This window comes from Haliaeetus leucocephalus, unplaced genomic scaffold (genome assembly GCF_000737465.1).
Source record: "Haliaeetus leucocephalus isolate CR32 unplaced genomic scaffold, Haliaeetus_leucocephalus-4.0 Scaffold184, whole genome shotgun sequence".
In the NCBI taxonomy this organism is placed as follows: Eukaryota; Metazoa; Chordata; class Aves; order Accipitriformes; family Accipitridae; genus Haliaeetus; species Haliaeetus leucocephalus.
Genome location: NW_010972620.1, coordinates 11,241,873 through 11,262,763, shown reverse-complemented (window position 1 = coordinate 11,262,763; position 20,891 = coordinate 11,241,873). Strand labels below are relative to the sequence as shown.

The following is a 20,891-nucleotide window of genomic DNA, read 5'->3' as shown; positions in this document are numbered from 1 at the left end:
CCGCTCCGCTCCGCTCCGCTCCGCCGGGGGTCCGCCCGGCCGGGCCGCCGCCGCGGGAGGCTGAGCTGGCCAGGGTACTGACCCGGCCCCGGCCCCGGCCCCTCTCGGGGCAGAGCTCGTGGTCTGCCGTCTTTGGAAACCATTTGGCATCCTCTGGGGCTCCCACATCTGGAGTTCTTCTTTCGCACTTCTGGCAAGTGCTGCTCGGTTTCGTGTTTTGCTGGGTGGTTTATTTCTATTTTTTTTTTTTTTTCATCGACGTTCAGGAAGGCAGCGAGTGTCCTTCTCCTGGAGCTCCTGCTTGGGGACTGCCCTGTCCAGCGCCTCCTGGGGTACCCTCCTCGTTGCCCTCCTTGCGTGTCTCTCTTTTCTGTCTTATCCTTTAAGATTTGAGGGCTACGAGCTCCTTGCTGGCTGTTTCCCCTGCGTTGCTCTGCTGAGATTTCCCCTGAGCCTCCAGAAGCTGTGGCCTGCCACCCCTCTTCCTTCGGTGCTGCTGGTCCCCAAAAGTGGTGCGGAGGTGCCCTTGCCTCCCCCCCTGCACTGAGTACAGCCTGGTGGGGTCGGGATGACCAGGCACCGAGTTCTTTGGAGAGCTCCATATCCCAGACATCTGCCCACTGTTTAAGCTGGAGCTATAATGAATGTGGGGTCCACCTCTGTTTTTAGGTCTTGGGCAAGTTTCTTGGGTCCTTCATCAATTTCAGAAGCCAGGACCTTGCATGTCTTGCCGCTGCTTCCTGAATGTCTGCAGTGGTAGCTCTCTGAGAACCCCATGAAGACGACTGCCAGAAATTGCCCCCACTTTCTGTGCCCTGCACACCTTCTTCCAGACTATCCCAGGAATTCATCTGAATGTGACTTGACTTCCTTGTGCTAATCCCTGTCACTGCAGCTCCATCACCTAAGGCCAGGACTCCAAACACTGCTCCTGCTCCTCATTCCTGGGCCTGGACCCCTGAGCCTGCCCTTTGTCCCCAGACCCTGCTGACAGTGCACACAGGGCCATCCCTTGCCCAACCGTGTGTTTGCTGTGACGTGTGGTCCCTGAGGATGGAGGTAGGGGTGTCATGCAGGACCCGCTGCCACGTCCCCTTGCACTCTCCAAGGTGCTGTCGTGGCCCCTGACCGGGAGGGCAAGGACCCTGGTCCCAGGCCAATGGTTCCTCCACGTTGGTCCACATTGGCCCTGGTTTGGTTTTTAGGAGCCCTCCATCCCTTTTAGGAAACAAACTTGTTTAGACCCAGCCTGGACTCCCTTATAGCAGTTTGAAGAGAACTGGAGACGGTGTATTGACTGTCTAGTTTCAAACCTCTCTGCCTCTCAGTCTTCTCCTCCTTCAAGGCCTCCTTGATGTGTTTTGCTCCATTTTGCCTTGGGGGTGGGGGCGTACGACTGTTGCATTCAGTTCTGTAGAAAAGGAAATCCGTCACCCAGGAAGGCCAATGACTATTCATGAGCTCCAGGTGACACCAGTAGCTGTAGTAATAGCCTTTCTGGTGTGGGAGAGTGATAAGGTTGTGCTTCTCAGTCTTCAGTTCTCCAAATATCTCACACAACAGGGGTTCAGGATTGTATCATTCATTAGTTGGGCAGAGTTTGGGTAGGCCCAAATCTTACTCAGTGTCTACCTAAGAGGTTGTACACCAAAAGCACATGGCTGGGGTGTGTGTGCTCTGCAGAGGAACATTATTCCTTCTTCTTGCTCCATCTCATCTCTCCGCATTGAAGCCCCTGTGCTGGGTGTGAAAATAGTGAGCCACATTTTCATGCTAGCTGGATGCTGCCTTATCTTCACTCCCGAGCATGCTAGCTGTGGGTGGAGGAGAGAACTCATGTCTCTAACTACAGACCACAGGTGCTTTAATGACATTACTGTTCTGAGTATTCTTTTTTAGGCAGGCTTTGGAGAAGCTGTGTTAATCCCAAACTATGCAGTAAAGAGACAGACAGAGCACAGCCTGGGCAAGACAAGTGCAGTGACTCTAGGGTGAGGCTCAGAGACAGGAAGATGATGTGGCTTCCAGTCCTCCACCCCACCTTTGGAGGGGATTCTCTGCCAGCTGAAGACGTAGCAGAGCTTTGAACCCAGGTTTGCTGAACCTGGGATTTGACACCTTGAAAGACAGAAGCACGACCATTGGAAACAACTTTGGTGTTCTATGATGTGCGTAACAATAATGGAGCTGGAGAGTGTATGTGGAGCAAAATGTGACTCTCTTCTGACAATAAGCTCCTTCAGAAACTTTTAGCTAGACGGGAACTAAACCAAGCAAAGCGCAACCTCGTGATGCAAAGGGTGACCTCATGCAATGTGGTGGAAGAACTCCAACTTCCGTCCTTCCTTATCAGTGCTGGCTGCCTAAGGTTTTGTAAGAATTAGACACAGCATATGGTGCCTGTGGATCTGAGCATGTTACAGAGTTTATTAAACTCAGAAAGGGACCTTGCAAGGACTAGTTTGCACCACTCCCCTCCTGTTTAGACTGGACACATCTTACTTGATTCTTGTTCTGCCCTGCTACCCCCATCTTGCCCTTTCCCCAGCAGGTGAGTAGTTCTAGGAGAGGAATATCATATTCGTATTTCACAATATGACTTAAAAAATGCTCATGTGAAGAGAAAACAATTGATAAATAATCCTCCTGCCTCCTGAATTGAATGTCAGGAGTTAGAAGGGTACAGAGACCTGTTCAAAGAGTCATAAGCTATGCTGACCTAACTCTAGCTGTGATAGCTGCAGCGAGGATAAACAAGGTGAGAACAAGCCTTCTTCATCACCTTTTTGACAGGCAAGGGTAAATGGAAGCCAGGGGTCACCAGAATGGGGTTTAGTCTTTTCTCATTATTTAACGTCAAACACACTAGTAACAGGGTCGTAATATAAATGTTGGGAGACTTTTGCACTTTCCTGCAAGGGAGGATCACTGTAAGAGATCAGCTGCTAGGCAGGTGAAGGATGGAAGGGGTGGTAGGTTGTGTGAGCATATTGAAGTCACTGACTTGAGCTTCCTGTGGGAGAAAAGGAGACTTGAGCAAAGGAGGTTCATTGGATAGGTGCATCCAAGGGGTTTGGACCCTTTTTTTGGGTTGCTCGTGCTGAGTGATGGTTGTGTGGCTGTCATGTTGGCTGGTGCTGATCCAAGCGTCTGGTGAAAATCAAAGCTGAGGTTTGGCCATCTCCCTTTTTTCTTTCCCTTTTGCTGTAGACATTGTTCGCAGCGACATTGCCCTGGATAAGCAGAAAGGCTGTAAGATCGCCCAGCATCCTGACATAATGTTGGAGCTACAGAGGGAAAAGGCAGCTCAGATGCACTTGGTTTTGTTAAAGGAGCAGTTTTCAAACACATACAGCAACCTCACATTAACAGGTAAGGCTGCAAGACTAGCTCTGGAGCCAGGAGCTGGGGCTAGTTCTTGCTAACTCACAGGTGTGTTAAAAGCCTCGGGTGCTTCACCTCTGTATGAATCAGCATCTCTCTGGCTGCCTCTGTTTCCTACCAAGATTACTGGGTGCTGGGAGGGAAAGGACCTGCAGGAACCTGTGGTGGACTCATAAGGCCTCTGCAGCTGGCACCTACGCCGACACTCCAGATTTGGTGCCCCTGGACAGAACGTCTTCTACAGTCTGACCTAAGCAGAATACCACAGCACGTGAAGTGCTGGAGAAATCTCCCTGCTAACTGTTCACGTCGATGGGGCTGCAGCAATTACTAAATTTGGAGTCCTTTAAGCTGCAGCTGATTTTTTTTTCTTTCCAGAGCATGCACTTTGTGTGAACCCAGTAAATATTAAAGAGCAAATATAAAGGGATAATGGCCCAGACAGAGATGAGAGGATACTCTTTTTCTGGCAACTGTTTGTATTATTCAGGGAACAGAATCTCAAAGGATGGAGGAGACTGCCACATTTTGGATACACGTTTAATGGTGCTTGTAAAGGACTGATGTCTTCAGGCAGTGAGTGGGCAGAAGGATGGGATCCCAGCAGCCAGCAGTGTCCTTTCATAGCTGTTCTCCTTATCACTACAGCTGGATGAGCCACAGACGATGGGAAGGAGGAAGAGACTAATAAATCAAACAAGATCCCCTTCTTCTCTTGCCGGGTCCCTTTCTTATGAAAGGCAGGGAGGCATCCGATTTTTATGGGAGGGAGGGCCCTGTGCTCTGGCTGGGGAGGAGGTAGAAAGCCCGGTGGTGGCCCTCCCCTGCTGCTGGGCTGGGAGAGGCAAGCGGGTCCTGCATAACCTCCCCCCCTGCTGCCATCCCTAATTCAGTGTCCAGTCCCTGCCTTGAAGTCAGCATGGGGCTGCGTCCTCGCCAGTGCAGCAGTGAGTTCTGGCTCTCCTGGGGACATCGTCTGTGCAGGACTTCTCAGGGACCCCACAGAGGTGGGATGGTGATACCAGGGCTGGCAGTGGACTCAGCCCAGGGGGCCGGTGGGCATCGGGGCCACGAGTGTGGCTGAATCGCATCATTCCTGAAAGCCCAGCATTTAAATGGGATCCTCAGAGCCGTTTCTCATTCTCTGTAACGTAATCCACTTGGCTGTTTATTCCCAGTACAACTGCTGGAATCAACATTGTCAGCTTTTCCCCTGACAACTTGCTTACTTTCCACTAAACAAACTTCCCTCGAGAAGAGAAGCCGCTCTCCCCTATCCTCCTTCCCTCGCTGCTTCAAAAGCTCTCCGGCATTGCTCACATTTTTTACAGAACCTGCAGAGCAGAGGTGCTACCTGGTTATCAGCTTAGTTCTTAGCCTTTCCAAGTGTGTTTACAGGATAGTTCAGAAGGTTTTAGCTCAAACTCTCCAGGGGGGAGAAAGCAATTTCACTGGAATATTACCCAAAGAGCTATTTTAATGTCCTTTAACTCCCTTTGAATGTGAGCAGAGCAACTTCATAATTGTTATGAAGTTTAATCTTTTATTTCATAGACATAGTCTGAGAACATGGACTCTAGACAGCTAAGCATAATATTTAACTGGAACTCTACTAACTTGTGTAAATATTTCCCTTCTCCGTGATGGATCTGGTGTTTGGGGTGGGCAGAGGGGGTTGTACATCTGTTGCAGAAGGGCATTCCTTACCTTCAAAATTCAATCAGCCAGAGTTTGCTTGAGGACTTCTTTTTGTTCTGCACAGTGGTTTTGTACAGTGCTGTAAGGAGTCCCCAGGCAGTGAGGCAAGGTGCAGGAGCCAGGATCCAGACCTGGTTTAGGGAGGGACAGTGATGGGGCTGAGTTTGCAGGGATAGAGTATCCAGGGATCCCTGAGAGCAGGGTCTCCTCCTGGAGGTCTGTATCCAGGAGTCCTGTGGCCTCATGCAGTGCATGTACTGTGGATGACCCTCAGTACTCAGTGTCCAACCTAGACTGGAGGAATATTCAACCCCACGCTTCTGTGTAAGAGGGCCTCCTACTGCTGCTAGTTCCTGCAGCACTTTAACTGTACCAAAAAAATGTAAATGGAGTATCTTGCCCAAAGTCATATGAGAATAAAGGTGCTTTACGATGGGATAGCTACTCTAGGAGAGCTTGGGAGTAGGAATACTGCTGTGAGGCATCTTTATTCCCATGCCACTACCACTGTAGCGATTTGGATAAAAAGTCCCCTTCTCTTCCTGCTCCTCCCAGATGACATCGTTATATGAGCAACTTGAAAGACTGTAGATCAGGCCTCCCATGCTGCCTGCAAGTGTGGGCAAGTGATACTGCCATCAAACTTTCATGCATTATCCTCATGGCTTTAAGAATGAAAGCTCTTAGAGTGCAGGGAGTGTGATTCTGCGGACCCTGTGGCATCAATGTAAATCGGGGGCTTTTTCAAATCTATTCACCAGTTGCACGTGGTTCCCAGCGCGCTCCTTATCTTAGCAATCAGGCAGCATTGTGGTTTTGCACTGGGATTTAAGCTGCTACCAGCAGCAGGTACCTCCAAGGTAAGAGGGTGTCTTAAAATGAAATATGGGTTTTTTTGTGCTAAGACACAACTGAGACTGAGTGAAACCAGGCAGTCTTTCTGGCTCTTGTTCCTCCAGGAACACATGTTAGACTCTGGCTTAGGCCACTTTGGTTTCTCTAGGCAAGTACGAGCTTTCCTCAGCTCCTGTCTGCAGTCTTTCTCTTGCAACTTGTATTTGCTTTCTGTACATGATCTTTCTAGGCTTACGGAGCCTGCCTCACTGAGATGAGCGATAGTCTTTGATCTGTGACAGTACTATTTAAATACTGTATAACATTTTGAGGCTTATTAATCTTTGCTGCTTCCCCTGTGGTGCTCAGAGATAGGTATCTCATTTCACAGATCAGCATCTCTGATGCTCTCGGGTGAGCCCATGGTAGAGCAGGGGGAGAGTGCACAGCATCGTCTGATCTCCTCTGGGAACTGGCGCTCTCAGCTCAGCCCACAGTGGGATAGGGGAGGAGGAGTCTCGCTGTAGAAACACTTCTCCGTTCCTTCCCAGCAGGGTTAGGTGGAGCCAGTGGTGATTCTTTATGGCTTGTATCAGCTGGAGTAGAAGTTGCAATTGTCACAGCAGGCTCCTCTCCTTTGTAGCCCTCAGGAGAAATGTCTAGGTGACAGTAAGGTGATTTTCAAGCCCTGGAGCTGAGGGGTGAACGTACAGCATTGGGCTGGCAGCAGGTGAGGTGTCAGGAACTGCCCAGGGCAGTGGAGACACAACGTGCATGCACGTTTTAGGGAGCGAGCTTGTGGGGAGTGGGGCAGCAGCAGGCAGAGCTTTGATAGATTAAATCTGAATCCCTCCATCTGTGTTGCCAGTTTGGACTGAGTTAAGGTACTGCATTTGTACTTTAAGAGACTGGATATCTGCAGGTTTCTGCACTGTTATTAAGTAAAGCCTGTTAAGCCCAATGGAAGAGGGAATTGCTCAGGTCAATAGACATATGTGAAAAACTGTCCCCTCCTGTATTTACATGAAGTGTTAGGTGTAACCAAGCTTCCCAAGATACAAGTACGAACCATAAATTTCCCTCTAGGAGTTCCCATCCTGAGGAAACAAAATAGTGCCCCACTTCTCATTCTGAACAGTGGAGAAACATCTCTTCTTTCTGCTCTACCTTCTGCCTGAAGCTGCAGTGCAGATTACTTCATTGCATCAAGAGACTAGTGATGACAGCTCTCCAGCCTGTCCTACCACACCACATCTGCACTGAAAAGCCAGTGAGGAGACTGCAGAGTGTGTGGTGGGAGCCCTCCATCCTGTCACATCATGTGACACAACCTCCAAAAGCAGCAGTGAAGGGAGGAGACCCTCCCCACAGGGTACATAATGCTCCCAGATGACCCTCTGTGGTCCCACCCTGCTGAGGGTGTTAGCAGTGGGTCTCTTCCAGCTGCACTGAGAGAGACTTGAGGGGGTTAAAATCAGGTGGGAGCTGCTGAAGAGTGTATTTCACTTTCTGTGTCCAACATTGCAATCAGGTGTTTTACACTGGCATCCTATTATCCCTGTTAAGGTCATTAGATAACTTAAACTCTGCCTTAACAGCAGTTATGAGCTCTGTGTGAGGCTTTCCTTGGAAAAGTCTACTTCTGGAGATGTTAGCAGCCAGGCAGAGACCCTCTTCAGCCAGGGTAAGTGGTATGGGTGTGTGATGTGATGGTGAAGGAGGGTGCACACCAGCTTTTCCAAAGTGGGGATGCGTAATGGTGGGATGAGTGGAGCAAAGCAGAGCGAGGGGGAGCAGAGCGTGTGTGTGGCTACTGCAGAGCAACCATGCGTGGGGTGACACAGAGCAGGGATGAGGGCAGTGTGTCTGTATTCTGCATAAAGAGTTTGCAAGTGAGAAGCTGCCCCACAGAAATATGTTTTTCTCCTCTCCCCTGAAGGCAGCGAGAGCCACAGTTGTGCTTGTTCCTTGGCAGGGAATCACACAGCTCGGGTCAAGCACCTGTGACATTTGTGTTTCCTGCACTTGTGAACCTCCCCCAGTGGTTTTGTGATTTCTGCTGAATGCTGTGGCTCTGGGAGGTGGTGGTCCTGGAGCAGGACAGGTCTGCGGGGCCTGGGACCCATCCCACGGGGCGCTGGGTCCGGATGGGACCGTGGCTCAGAGGCTGCCCTTGCGAGGGGGTCTGTGGAGAGAGCAGGGCATGGGACTGGGTGTGCTTTTGGTGCCTGTGCTGCTGGGCAGAAAGGCTGCTCTGCTTGCTTTTGCTGGAGTTTTCCCTAGATATATGGTTTTAACCCCAGTTACAGCTAACTCCATGGGGCTGGAGAAGGGGGCCACCTTGTCAGATGGGACCTGGGAGGGTTATTGCAGAGGTAAGTGCAGCTTCCTTGCCTTTTTGGCAGCTTGTTTGGGATCAGCAGCCTAAACATCCTGTGGTCTGCACAGCAGTGATATCTATCATAGCTGTTTTACTGGGTGCTGCACCAGGGTGGTCCGCGCTGCGCTTGCTCTCCAGCTTTCCTTCAAGGAGAGCACTCTCTGGGGCTGTGTAACAGGCCTGTGAGTGGCTTTCAGATCAGGCTATCTGCCCTTCTGTCCATTGCAGGCCCTTATGTTATCCACGTTATCCACAGCATTGTATAAAATAGATCTGAAAAGGACCTCAAGAGGGCATCTTCTAGCCTTTTCCGTGACAAATCAGCTGTACCTGGTCTCCGCTTGGGGAAAGGTGTATAAGGAGATGCAGTTATCTTTTATGTGACCAGCTGGTACAGCTGAAAAAACAGACAAACTTTGGGGTGCTTGAACCCTTTGTTGGGGCTGAAGAAGAGAAAGCCTCATTCAGAGCTAAATACCCAGTGAAAATAATTTCTCTGGGTTTGTCTCTTTGATTAGCACAACTGGGGTACTGGTGGAGAAGTCATGTCAGCAAGGGGAAGACAATAATGTCATCAGCCCCTATGGGAAAGAGAGAGGGAATTGCTGTGAAACACTGGGGGGGTTACTGGGAGGAAGGGACCAGAAAAATTGTAATGTGTTGTTAAAACAATATCTGTACTGAACCCATAGTTAATGACCAGCAGAGTTGCCAGGTCCCTTTGGATGATGGTTTGCAGGTGTCTTCTGAGACCTCAGCATCAGAACGGAGGGGATGGTGCTAGGAAAAATAAACCATGGAAAACAATCTCTTGTAACTGAGTATTTTTGTGCCATTATCAGTTGTTTATATGAGCTCATTCTAATGCGAAGTGGCTGCTTGTTTTTACCACACAGCTTTCTGAGTGTGTTTGGTGCATAGCTGAGATATATTGTGTTCCTGGGCATGTCTGTGTAAAGCCAGCAGGTTGTTGGGGCTCAGTGGCCAGGCACCAGCATTGCCCAGGTTGCGGGGACATCACCGTTAACTGTTTCAAATGATATGGCTTTATCTTTGTTCTTAAATGTCCTGTGATGGGAGTGATGTACCCTCCCTCAGCAATTGGCTCTAGGGCATAATTATCTATATCATTATGGAGTTGGTGTTTTTAAAATCTCTTGCTTCAATTTAAGCCCATTACAGCATGTCCTCTCCCTGTGGACATGGAGAGCAGCTTACAGCACTCCTTTCCTCTTTGCAGAAATCTTTTACATATTTGAGGCTTGTTATCATGTTTCCCTGAAGACTTTTGTTCTCTACACTGAACAACTGCCTTTCATTTGCTCTTTCCTCATGGCCATGTTATTTTCAAGTTGAATGACACATGCGTGGTTGATTCTGCCTCTTGAGGTCCCTTTCAGCCCTCTTTAAATTTTTTTGTGGTTCTGTGTTTTGTTGGGGTCCCTTGGGCTCTCTCTGCTTGGTCTGGGCTATTTTTGAAGTGCATTGATTTGAAATGTGCCCAGTATTGTAGCCAAGGCCTTTCTTGATTGAGAAGAGCAGCAGGGTTATTTTGTGTATCTTGTGCATGACACTCCTGTCTGTATACCCCTGCATAATCATGGATTTTTTTGTTACAGTATTGCTTGTTCATACTTACACTTTTGTGTACTATTTCCCAACCAGCTGTGCGTTCCCCATATGGAATTTCATCTAGAGTCTATTTTCCAAATTTGCAAATTAAAATGTTATATGAAACTGAAGGTAAAGCCTTGCAAAAGTAGAGGTATATAACATCTGTTGCCTCTATCTCATGTACGAGACCCTTTTGCTCTGTCAAAGAGAAGGCAGGTTGGCTTCATGTGGCAGGTCTATTGCTTCCAGCCCTTCCTTGCAGATGGATTGTTTGATGATTTTTCAAAATTTTTCCAGGAATTGAAGTTATGTTGACTGGCCCGCAGTTTTCTTGACTTTTCAACCTGTTGAATATAGCCACTATATTTGCTCTTTTCCAGTCCTTTGAAACCTCATTTGTCTTCCAGAAATTCCCAGAGAGAGTTGCCGATGGACCTCAGCCTATCTGATGACATCAAACTTCAGTAATCTTCATTCTGCTCATGTGCTACTATGCCTCATGCTTCTACTCTGCTGCTTTTAATTGCATTAACTTTGTGGTCTTAGTTATCCTTTTTCATGAAGTCTGACACAACAAAAGCATTAAATATTTCAGCTTTAACTCTGATTTGTTGGCTATTGTGAAATTGTGTCCCAATTTATACCTCTTTGCTTCCTGAGACAGCTGTGAGCCAAACCCCTGGGATCCCCCGCCTCCTCTTACCCTAATTAGTAGTTTTACAACTTGTTGTGTGCTGACGGCATTTGTGTGTGTGTGAGAGAGGTCATGAAGGTGAATCTCTTTTTCAGGTGACACTCTCTAGTCTGTTAAGCAACACTTTGGCTTTCTCATTATCTGATTTGGTTATTGCTTTTGTAACTGTGGGGGACGTGGCTTCTTGTGACGTGTTCAGTAGTTATTAAATTCAATTTACTGTCCAATTTAACTAGCCTCACAAGAGAAGATATTTTATAAATTGTGTATCTTAAAATTAGCAATTATACGTACATTATAATATGTAATGTCATTACCAGAACCAGCCAGTTCTGGGTGCTGTGTAGAGAATAAAGAAAACACATAAACCTAACAGAAAACAGATTTCAGGGGGATGGGGGAGGGCTGACATGCACTAACAGCTTTGGAAGGGCTTGTGGTGTGTTCAGTGGCATAAACCAATCTATTAACCTTTTCTCCCTGCTCAGGAGGTGATGAACTCTTTGGTCTGTCTCTTCCCACCGATGTAGTTATCAAATGTCTCCTCCTTACTGCTGGTGATCCCTGCTGCGAGCGCTTTCTGTTGAACACTTGGCTCTTTTGCTCTGTCCCTCTCTCCTGGTGCCGTTCCTTTGTGCTCATCCGCATCAGCCTGATGGAGTTTCCATTTCTCCTTCGTGTGCTGCAAGCCATGGAGGAGTCTGTGATTTACCCTTACCGTACCCCCACACTAAGATAATTTGCATCTGCTCCCTTTCCTTGCTGCGTGTTTACAAAACACCATCTTTCCTGAACTCCCTTTTCATTCTGCATGAAATCTCACTTGCCAGCCCTCTGAGTTTACCGAAGCCTCTGTCCTTACAAAAGCGCTGTTTTTACTCTGCTGCTATTTTCCCTTCTATTCCTAACAAGTACAAACACCCGTTTTGGGCTCCTTTGCCCACAGTGCTTTCTACCTTCGTGGTTTTCCCAGTTTTCCTCTGTTGATGAGAATCAAACCTCGGGGAGCCTCTTTCCTAGATTTGTTCCTGTCTCTTTCACAATTTTTTTTCTCGGTGCATTCCAGGAACTTGATGCAAGGCTGTGTCTGATGTCTTCCTTTCCCAGCAAATGTGTGGGCAGTTAAGGGTCCCTAATTACCAGTGGGTTCTGTGTTTCAGATGCTCCCAATAAGCCTGTGCTTCTGATCTCCCCGATTTCGTAGCCTAAAGCAGACCCCCAGTGTGCCAGTGTCTGGGCTCCTTCCACTGTTACGTTTCACAAGAGGTTTTTATACCTGCCCTTTGTACTACTGAATTTCAACTCCTGTTTTTATGCCGGACCCCTAGATCATCCAGATTTTCTTGTGTGGTGTTTCTCATCCTCTGCTGGGCTGATGATATCTTTCCTCTTTTTCAGTGTTGTGCTTAACTATGACTTTCAACCCCTGGAGCTTCCTTTGCCTCTCCCCATCAGGTTAGAAACCCCCTCTCCCCCCACGCTAATGTAACGTCTATGAGCAGCAGTCGAATCTTGTGGATTTTCCTCTTTCATAAGCTGAATAGATTTGGCTCCTTAAGCTTCACTTTGCCAAAGTCCCTTCGTAGCTCCTCCTTTGTCCTGTGGCCGTGCAGGACGGACTTTTCCATCCTGGAGATACGAGCTCTATATTGTTTTCCCGTACGTGTATTATCTTGCGCTTGGCTGAATTAAAGCACGCTTGGTTGGACGGTGGCCATTTAGCCATACAAATCTGTACAAAGCCATATACAGGGTAAACGGGGGCTGTTTTGTTTGTTATTTAGTAAGCTATGTTTGTGCTATCTGCAATCTGCCTCTAAGGATCTTAAATTTATATTTATCTGAATGATTGGTAAAACCCCTGCATCCTGTGGGATGGGAAGCAGGCAATGGATACGCTTTTGTCTCATCAGCCACTTCTATCCATCTAGTTACACCAAATTATTTCTATTAACGCAAGTTCTTAAATCAAGCTGTAACATCAGTTAGACAGGACTTGATTCTGTACAACATATGTTGGCTGGTAATTAGCTGAGACATGAATATAATGAATTATCAGTAGATTCTCATATTGGCTTTTAATTACTCTGTCTAGGTCTGCTGTCAGGCTGACTGGCTGTCGCTCCCTAGGTCAGTTAGTCCTGCCTAAGCACCGGCATGGGGTTAGGGCTCTCCTACCCTTCTAGAATTACTTGGCATTCCAAGATTTATTAAAAATTAGCATCAACAGGTCAGAGATCTCCTTGGCGCACTCGGAGGTGCAAATTATCCAGGGTGGGTGATTTAACAGTGTTTATCTAAAGCAGATGTTATCTAATACATCTCTTGGTCATCAGTAAACTGTGAAGTATATAATCTTCTTATGAGTTCATCATCATATCTCTTTCCCAAATATAGAACGCATATATTTATATTTTTGTAGTTACATTGGTAATTTTACTGTGTGCACAAAATAATGGATCTATGTCTCTGTTCACATTTCCCTTCTTTCCTCTATATTTAAATTCCCACTATTAACTCAGCAAGGCATGAATTTTTCCATCTTGTTTTTTAAATACTTCATTAATTTTCTAGACTTTGTAATTTGTGGTTGGTTGCTATTTCTTTAGCTTTATGATCATGGCTTATGTTGTTTTCTATTATTGCTGTCTATACCACTGCAGAAGGATGGGTTTCCAGCGAAAATCCCCTTCCAGCATGGTGGTGGAATATGCTGATTTTGGCTATCTGAACCACCTAAAAACAATGCAAAAAACCCCCCTTTAAATATTCCTTTGGATTCTTTTGTCCAGTATTTTCTTCCCAATAATCTAATTAGATAATTTTTCTCAGCCTGGAGAAGCTGAAGCACCTTGTGTGTGTATTTCTGACTGGGGTTATGGTCCCACTAGCTTTTCTCAAAAGCGGATGGAGCAGGGAACTCCGTGTCTGGTGAGTTCTCTGCATTTTTAAAAAAAATTTTAGCAAATTGTGACATGGCAACAAATTTCACTGCAGTCGGAGGAGTATCGCCAGCTTCAGCGCTCCAGTCGCCATCCCTATGTATTTGCTCCCCATGAAAAATAACAGGAATGGTTATTTACGTGCTGCTGGGAAGCTTGCAGCTGGGAATCGGGGATGTGTGGCTGTGGTGTGCAGGATGCATCTCTGACAGACCCACGCTTTGTGGCTGGGCTAACTCATGGAGAAAACAGAGGAGAGGGGAGAAGCATGGTTGGCAAACCTGGCTTGGCGGGGAGCGATGGGGATAATCTCTGTGGCCGGACCCTGGCTCCTGCCTGCCCCGCGCTGCTCGGTGGGGGCACTGCCTGCTGGTGGGAACGCAGTTTGGTTCCCAAGGCTTGTTCTCCAGTTGCTCACTCTAACCCCTTTTCCATCTGTCTGTTCATTTATTATTTACTGCTTTCTCTTGCTCTTTTCTTCGTTAGTTGGTTCCCGATGCTCCTGGCTTGGGAAGGGGCTGTCTTATGGGGAACACGAGGGCAGCAGCAAGCGCCACTGTACTGCTCCTCTGCCAGCCTTCCTTGTCGTGGGGACAAGAGTGTGTGGCATGCACAGTTAATTAAATTCTTTGACATTTTTCCAAGTTGAGAAAAGGGTCAAAATCCTGGAAATAAGAGGTTCTTGGAGTCCCCCATGCAGTCCACGCTCTGCTTTTTCAGAGGCTTGTATTGGGGATGGATACACTCGGGTGGGAGAGTAACGTGAGAGCCTGTGGATATGCATGCTTTGTGCAGCTAAGAGCGGTGTGGGGAAGAGCGAGGTTACAAGGTGTTCAAAAGAAATTTTGGATCTCTCTTTACTTCATTAAGTTTTATATTGGGTTGCTGTGCCAAGAGACACAGTCATTGACTTTCTTGAAAAAATGAAAAAATCCATGAATTTAAGTACTCTTTTCTTTTTTTTTTTTTTTTTCCCTGTTGAAAAGGTGGCAAAAGCAAAGGTTTTGTAGGAGAAACTGAAACTGGTTCAAATATAATTCTATTAACTAATTAGGGGAACCCTGGAAATGGGGCTGAGACTTGCAAGCCTTTTTTCTTCTCTTTGCTGGGGCACTCCAAGAATCGGATCACCTGGGGAAAGCATGTTTAAGAAATACCAGATGGTCTCTGCGATGCTCCAGCTGTGGACAATCACTCCCAGCCAGGCAATCTGCCTTGCTGTCGAAGCCCTCTAAAACTGTGCTGCCCATTTGTCATGCTTCTCCAATTGCAGTGCTCTGGATAGCTTCTTTTTTCCTTGTCTGGCTCTTCCTTTCCAATTTTTATCACCCACCCCCTCCATGAGCTAATGTAGTAACATCCCTTCATTGGCTATAAATCCATTGAAGAGCCATATATAAAATATTACTTTGTTAGGGAAGATTGGGAAACATCTGTTTTTTACCCGTAAGAGTCAGTCTCTACTTGTCTCGTATGACGATGTGACTATTTATACATTTGTAAAGTAAAAAGAAGGAGAGAAAGATGGGAATCCTAGAAACAATTTGAGTGGAGCCTCTAAACGAAGGAAACTGATTCAGCTCTGGGATTTGTTTGGAGGCTAACGCTGGGGGGGGGGTGAGGGGAGCGGGAAAAGGGGGAGCACAGGCCAAGAGATTGCTTAGATGTCTCACAGAGTAACAGTTGTACCGACGGCAGAAGGTCCTTCTGGAAACCTTTTGATCTTGTATAACTGTTCCTAGGTGCTCCCCAGCACATACCTAGGAAAGCTGTGGCTCTAAGCCATTATGTATTATCCACTACATAGAACAGGAACCTGGGAACGGTGACAGTTCGTTAGATCAGCAGGGGACTATAACCACAGGGGTGGTTATAGCTGCACATGCATAGCAGCAAAAGTACATACCTACGGAGGCCTTGCATTTAGGTGGGTATGCCAGGGCATGATGTCTGAGCCTGCTGGCATGAACTGCCTCTTGCCCAACCTCCTCAGCACTAGTGCCCTGCAGAACTGTCTGCTCTTGCTCACACGTATGGCACTTAATCTACATCTCCATCCTCTTGCAGGACAAAGGCGTTGGTTTCTGGGTGTACTTGGGGAGGGCTGACTCTGAGTACCCCGAGGTAGCAGTGGTGTGAGAGCAGGATGCTGGGGGTGTATTGTGCCTGCCATGGGGTGTGTGACGTGAGAGCTTGAGGGGGGATATGGGGCCTCTGGGCTTGGTGTGGGAAGGCTGTCCCAAGGAGCCAGCCAGGCTTGGGACACTTTGTTCGTGCCACTGGCATGAGCCACAGAGCGAGATGTTCTGGCAGCCGTGCTGAGGTTGCAAAGAACGAGTCTGTATGAGGAGGGCACTTGAGAGCGAACAAGGGAGGATGCTGCTTGGGGCGAGCGGGGACATTGCACCTCCAGAAGGCTGCCTGTGGTGCTGGGTACCTTGCATGCCAGGCAGCTGCACTGCCAGTGTCTGAGCCCCTCCGCAGGTGAATATGCAAGAAGAAAAAGGAGATTTCAGTGCTTGCATGCAGGTGGTGGCAGGGTTTGCCAGGTGGCCCATGCCACAGCTACTTTCTGTTCCCTGCAAGGCTGGCATATAGGAACAAAGTCCCAGAGCTGCTACTGATAGACGCCGTTCCATGCAGCTCTCCTTTCCTGGCCAGGTTCAGTGCCCTCAGCTTGCCCCTTTGCTGCACAAACATGAGATCCTGCTCTCAGTTCTCCTCTCCTCAGGGTTATGGGTTGGTGTGTTGGTTTGGACGCAGCTCACCCACCTGAGGTGGGGAATGCCCCAGAGGGGACCTCTTCCCTCCCTCTGCCAGCCAGCCTTGCGCATTCCACGTAGCCTCCACGATAGACAGCTGCCTGCTCTTCTCAGCCTGGCCAAAACCAAACTCCGCGTGTGTCTCCCCTGCCGAGCCCACTCATGCCTTTCTGCAGGGCTGTGGTTGACAGCTGCGTCTTCCCTGCGGCCTCGTAACGCGCTTGCGCTGCTCCCTCTCCGCTTCTCCCACACACTAGCTGCTGTGCTGCTGCGCGGGAGCTCAGCCTGTTCTGATGGTTATCTGCCCTCGTCATAGCCTCGTGGCCCTTCTGCTTGGCTTTTGCAGCTTTTCCTCTTTCAAGCTCGCCCTCGTTCTCCCTCCCATGGTGTCACAGCAGCCTCTCTTGCTAATCAGACCTTGAGCCCTCTTTTCTTCCCTCTGCCCAGTTTGCTGCCCTGTTGGTGTTGAGCTATGCTCCAGCTCCCCTGGCACTGGTAAAAGCTCCCGAAATCACACACAACACCCACCTCCACCTGGTGCAGCTCCCCTGTAATGCTAGTGACAAGTAGAAGGTTATTTTTAAATGGTAAGGTATTAAATAGATATTGCTGCTCTAACACCTGCTGTATCTTTGTCCTCTCTGTGCCAAAGCCTTCAGTTATCTTGCATGGTGTGTCAGGGGACTGGTGTAAATCTGCTGCTTGGTTTTGGCAAGCTCCTGTGGCAGCAAGCCCTGTACAGCTCCAAGCTTGGAAGTGGCATCTGATAGTTTTACAGGTGAACACACGTTCATGTGTTTTGATACTGGGTATAAATTCGGATTTTACAGGATTAAAGAGTGTAGGCTAAATCTGAGGTGGAAGCGGACAATGAAAAAGAAGTTGGAGATGTTGCAAATAGCTGGATGGGCATGACCCACGTGAGCAGAACAGCAGCTGGGAGGACAGGCACAAGCAGAGCCCTCTAAGGGTCAATGGGAGGCTCTGATGTTGGAAATGGTATTGGTGAGGCAGTGCTGGGCACCATGTCCAGTTCTCTTTTCCATTTTAACAGAGAAAAGATGCTGTATAGTTGGAAAAGATTCAAAAAAGAGCAATAAATGTGACCAAATCCTGGAAATATGGAGCTATAGACAAGGTTTTAGTAAGATTCATCTACTTAGGGAAAATTAAAAAATAACTTGATCATAATGTACAAGTACCAACAAGGGGAAGAAAAAGTTCAGAGCAAATAGATTGAAATGTTAGCAGAGAAAGGCACAGAGAGAAGCTATGATTTAAAGCCTAATGCAGGACAACCTTGGGCTAATAATGTGCAGATTTATAATGCTGAGAATAAAAATGGGAATGTTTCTACCTAGGTATGAGGTGGATTAACAGCCACTGTCAGCCTGAAAGCCAGACTCCTGCTGAAATGGTTTCAGACAGAAGTTATGGATTTTTGTGTAGTAATTACTAGGTTAGATCCTCTAACCCCTATCGAGCAAGAAGCAAAACTATGTTCTATTAAAGGTCCTTTCCATCCTTATAATCTGAATAAATGCGTAACATGAGTATTGTATCTCCTAGAGAATAGGTGGTGGCAGGAATTAATTGCTCCCTGAAACCAAACTGAATTTGTTAACCTTTGCTAGTAACTTGGCCAAATGGACCTTTCACTCTGCCTGGAACAAAGCTGAGCTTGGACTACAGGCTCCAGTTCTATCCTGGTTAGGACAGGAGTTGAACTTGGTCCCTGCCTAGGCCAGAACCTGCCTGGCTTTGGTGTGATGTACATTGGTACTGGAAGAAAGATCAAGTTTAGGTCAGGGTTTTTTGGCCAGAAAAGGAAAGCTTAGTTGCTTATCCTTGCCATGACCACCCCCAGGGAGGAGCTGATGTTCTGACCAGGACAGCAGGGCAGTCTTCACTCCCTGCCACCAAATCCTTCCCTGAAACAAGATCCAGAGACCAACCAGCTGAAATGCAAGAGATTCCCCAGGTGGGACCTATGTTTGATACAGTAGTCTTTATTTTCCTGCTTTATTTTAAAGCTTGTTCATTCCCCCAAAAAAGAGATTTAGCAGATATTTCATTGAATAAATGTAGCAGAGCTACTTCTGAACTTTGGTGTCCAAAAGTTCATTTATGATCTTGCTGTATATAAATTCCCAGATCTAGGGTTTTGACACAGAAATAGTCTTCATTTGATAGAAAGTTACAAATTCAAGTTTCAGAAATTATCCTCTTGAGCCATCTCTGTGGTGTTTGGCACCACGACAAGTCATTAGTCAATCCTGAAATAGTCATCAAGCAGAAAAACAGCTTATTTTATATACTGTTTCTTAGAGAGTTAAATATTTCCACATATTCAGGCTCTGATTGGAGTCTTGGATCATTTCCAAATGTTCAACCTGTAAAGATATTTGAGAACCCCAGGACTTAGGCTCTTTCCAAAAAATGATAGATTTCACTTGAATTTTCACAAATGGAAAACCACAACTCCCCATAGCTGCAAAGAAGCAGCTGTCATACCAGGTACGGAGTATGAGAAAACACTTTTTAAAAGCTTCAGGGACTTCCCATTATCTGGAAGTTTTTAGCGCTCCTAAAATTTGTGAAGAAAACAGCGTTTTTTTCCGGCACAGCGTTGCCTCAGATAATCGGCCGCACCTGTTTGGAAGCGGTGCTTCACGTTGTTCGCTTATACAGACCCTTGCACGTGTTTCTGTTAATTTTTCCTAGAAACCCAAGTGTCAACAAATCAGAGCCCCTGCATTGCAACTCTGTGCAAAATCCCAAATTGGTGTGTTTCTGAGCATTTTGCTGTGGAAAGTCTGTGGTCTGAGTGACTCAATCGACTCTGGAGTTTTGAAGTTGAAATCCTGAAGTGTGGGGATACAGGTGAAAAGCTATTGAAGAAATCAATAGCTCCAAACTAACAGCTCCAGATCTTACATTCTGCTGTTGCTTGTTGCTCCTCTCTTAAAAAAGAAAACCCCGAAAAACAAAAACCCCACACCAAACCAAAACAAAAGGCAATTTTCCAATTCAGAAATTGGGATGGATTTTGGTAATGGTAATGGGCTTGTTTTGGGAAGGGTTAATTTTTGGTGTGATTCAGTGCAGACGTGTGATGAGAATTTGGGAAATGAGGAGTTAAGTCATGATGATGTAAATCATTGTTCCACATTTAAAATAATAGTGCTTGGATAATTCTGATGTTGGGGCTTCTGCTTTTATTGGCTGAGAGGTTGCCAAAACATGTGTGTGTTGCTCTGAATTGGTAAATGATTCCTATTTATAGGACAGGTGTCTTCTGATGTCCCAAGTTCAGTCTGTTCTGTAATCCCAGATCCTGTTTCTGATCTACATTTAATAATGTGTGACAGAAGAAGATAGGAACCTTGCAGACCAAATCAGGCTAGGAATGTTTTGAATTTAGCTCTGCCCAGCTCTGTCCGCTTGTTACGCAGGGTATCTTTTCATAAGGGACTCGCCCTTCTAAAATTAATTTTTTGGACTTATCTTTTCTTTCTGAAACACATTGTCTTTTGGCTCGTTTACACGCAGCCCAAAGGCTGCTGACTGTGCCAGTCTCCTTCCTTTGCGCTGACTCAAGAGGAAAAATGCTTTCTTACATATATTATTTTTCTAATGCAGGAGCCGCAGTGAGGCAGGGCTGCAGGAAGGGACATGGTGGCAGAAGCAGAGTTGAGGTGTCCATGATGGCAGTCATGCAAATAAACCCTTGTGTTTCCACCATCTGAATTAAACAGTGCTTTACAGCTATTGGTTTGGGCTACGCAGTATCATCGAACAAAGGGTCAGACTAGTTGCAATTAGTTATGTGGCCATCAGAATGACTCTTTCCTCTTACCTTGTAAGCTGGTGGGGGAAATGAAGTCAGACCCAGTTACTGTGATGCTGATGCTTCTGCTCTGGTCATTATACTGCATTTTGAAAATAAGTATTTAAAAAAAAAAAAAAAAAGCTCCCTCAGCTTGAAATTACTGTGGAGCCAATGGAGGTGTTTGTTAAGGGGGCAGCAAAAATATGACCAAGATCCTCTTCTACAGAGGAGTGCAGGCTTTGGAGCTGGGGGTTCAAAAGAGGCACAAGCTGTTAGGAGGAGGGACAGAAATGCAGGTTCCCAGGCAGGGGAAGCTCTTGAGATGCCTAATTCAAGGGAAGGGGTGCAGCTGCAATGACAGGGACTGGCGTGGAGGGAGGAAGGAGTGGAGCTCCCTGCCGTTTCTGCTGACCCATCACCCTGTGGTCTGGCCACTGCAGAGCTAGGGCCTGTCATGGTGTGTCTGGCCATGGTTTAGGATGGCAAAAGTACCAAGGAGTCCCAGGCAAGCATGCTGCTGCAGGGTGGGTCGGCAGAGCGGTTTGCAAGGAGCAGCTTGCCGTCAGCCGAGCGCTGAAGATACCATCGTGCCAGAAAAGGAACTGGGTCTGGGGGGAGGTGGAGGGGGCCATGAGAACTGGATGGGAGGTTTGGCTCTTTTTCAAGCAGTTCCTGAAGCCAGATTAGTCCTCTTTACCAGCTGGTGTGAGATGTTAGGTTTGTGTTATTTCTGGCAGCCCCACAGGGACTG

The 20,891-nt window shown here is 47.1% G+C and overlaps 1 protein-coding gene across 1 annotated transcript in view; it reads left to right on the top strand.

Moving 5' to 3' along the window:
* The window catches only part of HPSE2 (heparanase 2 (inactive)), a 112,813-nt gene that overhangs the window by 10,192 nt on the left and 81,730 nt on the right, over positions 1 to 20,891 (top strand). Inside the window, exon 3 of the mRNA XM_010564879.1 lies at positions 3,211 to 3,372. Within this exon, the coding sequence (XP_010563181.1) occupies positions 3,211 to 3,372 (162 nt within the window). The remainder of the gene's footprint in view (positions 1 to 3,210; positions 3,373 to 20,891) is intronic.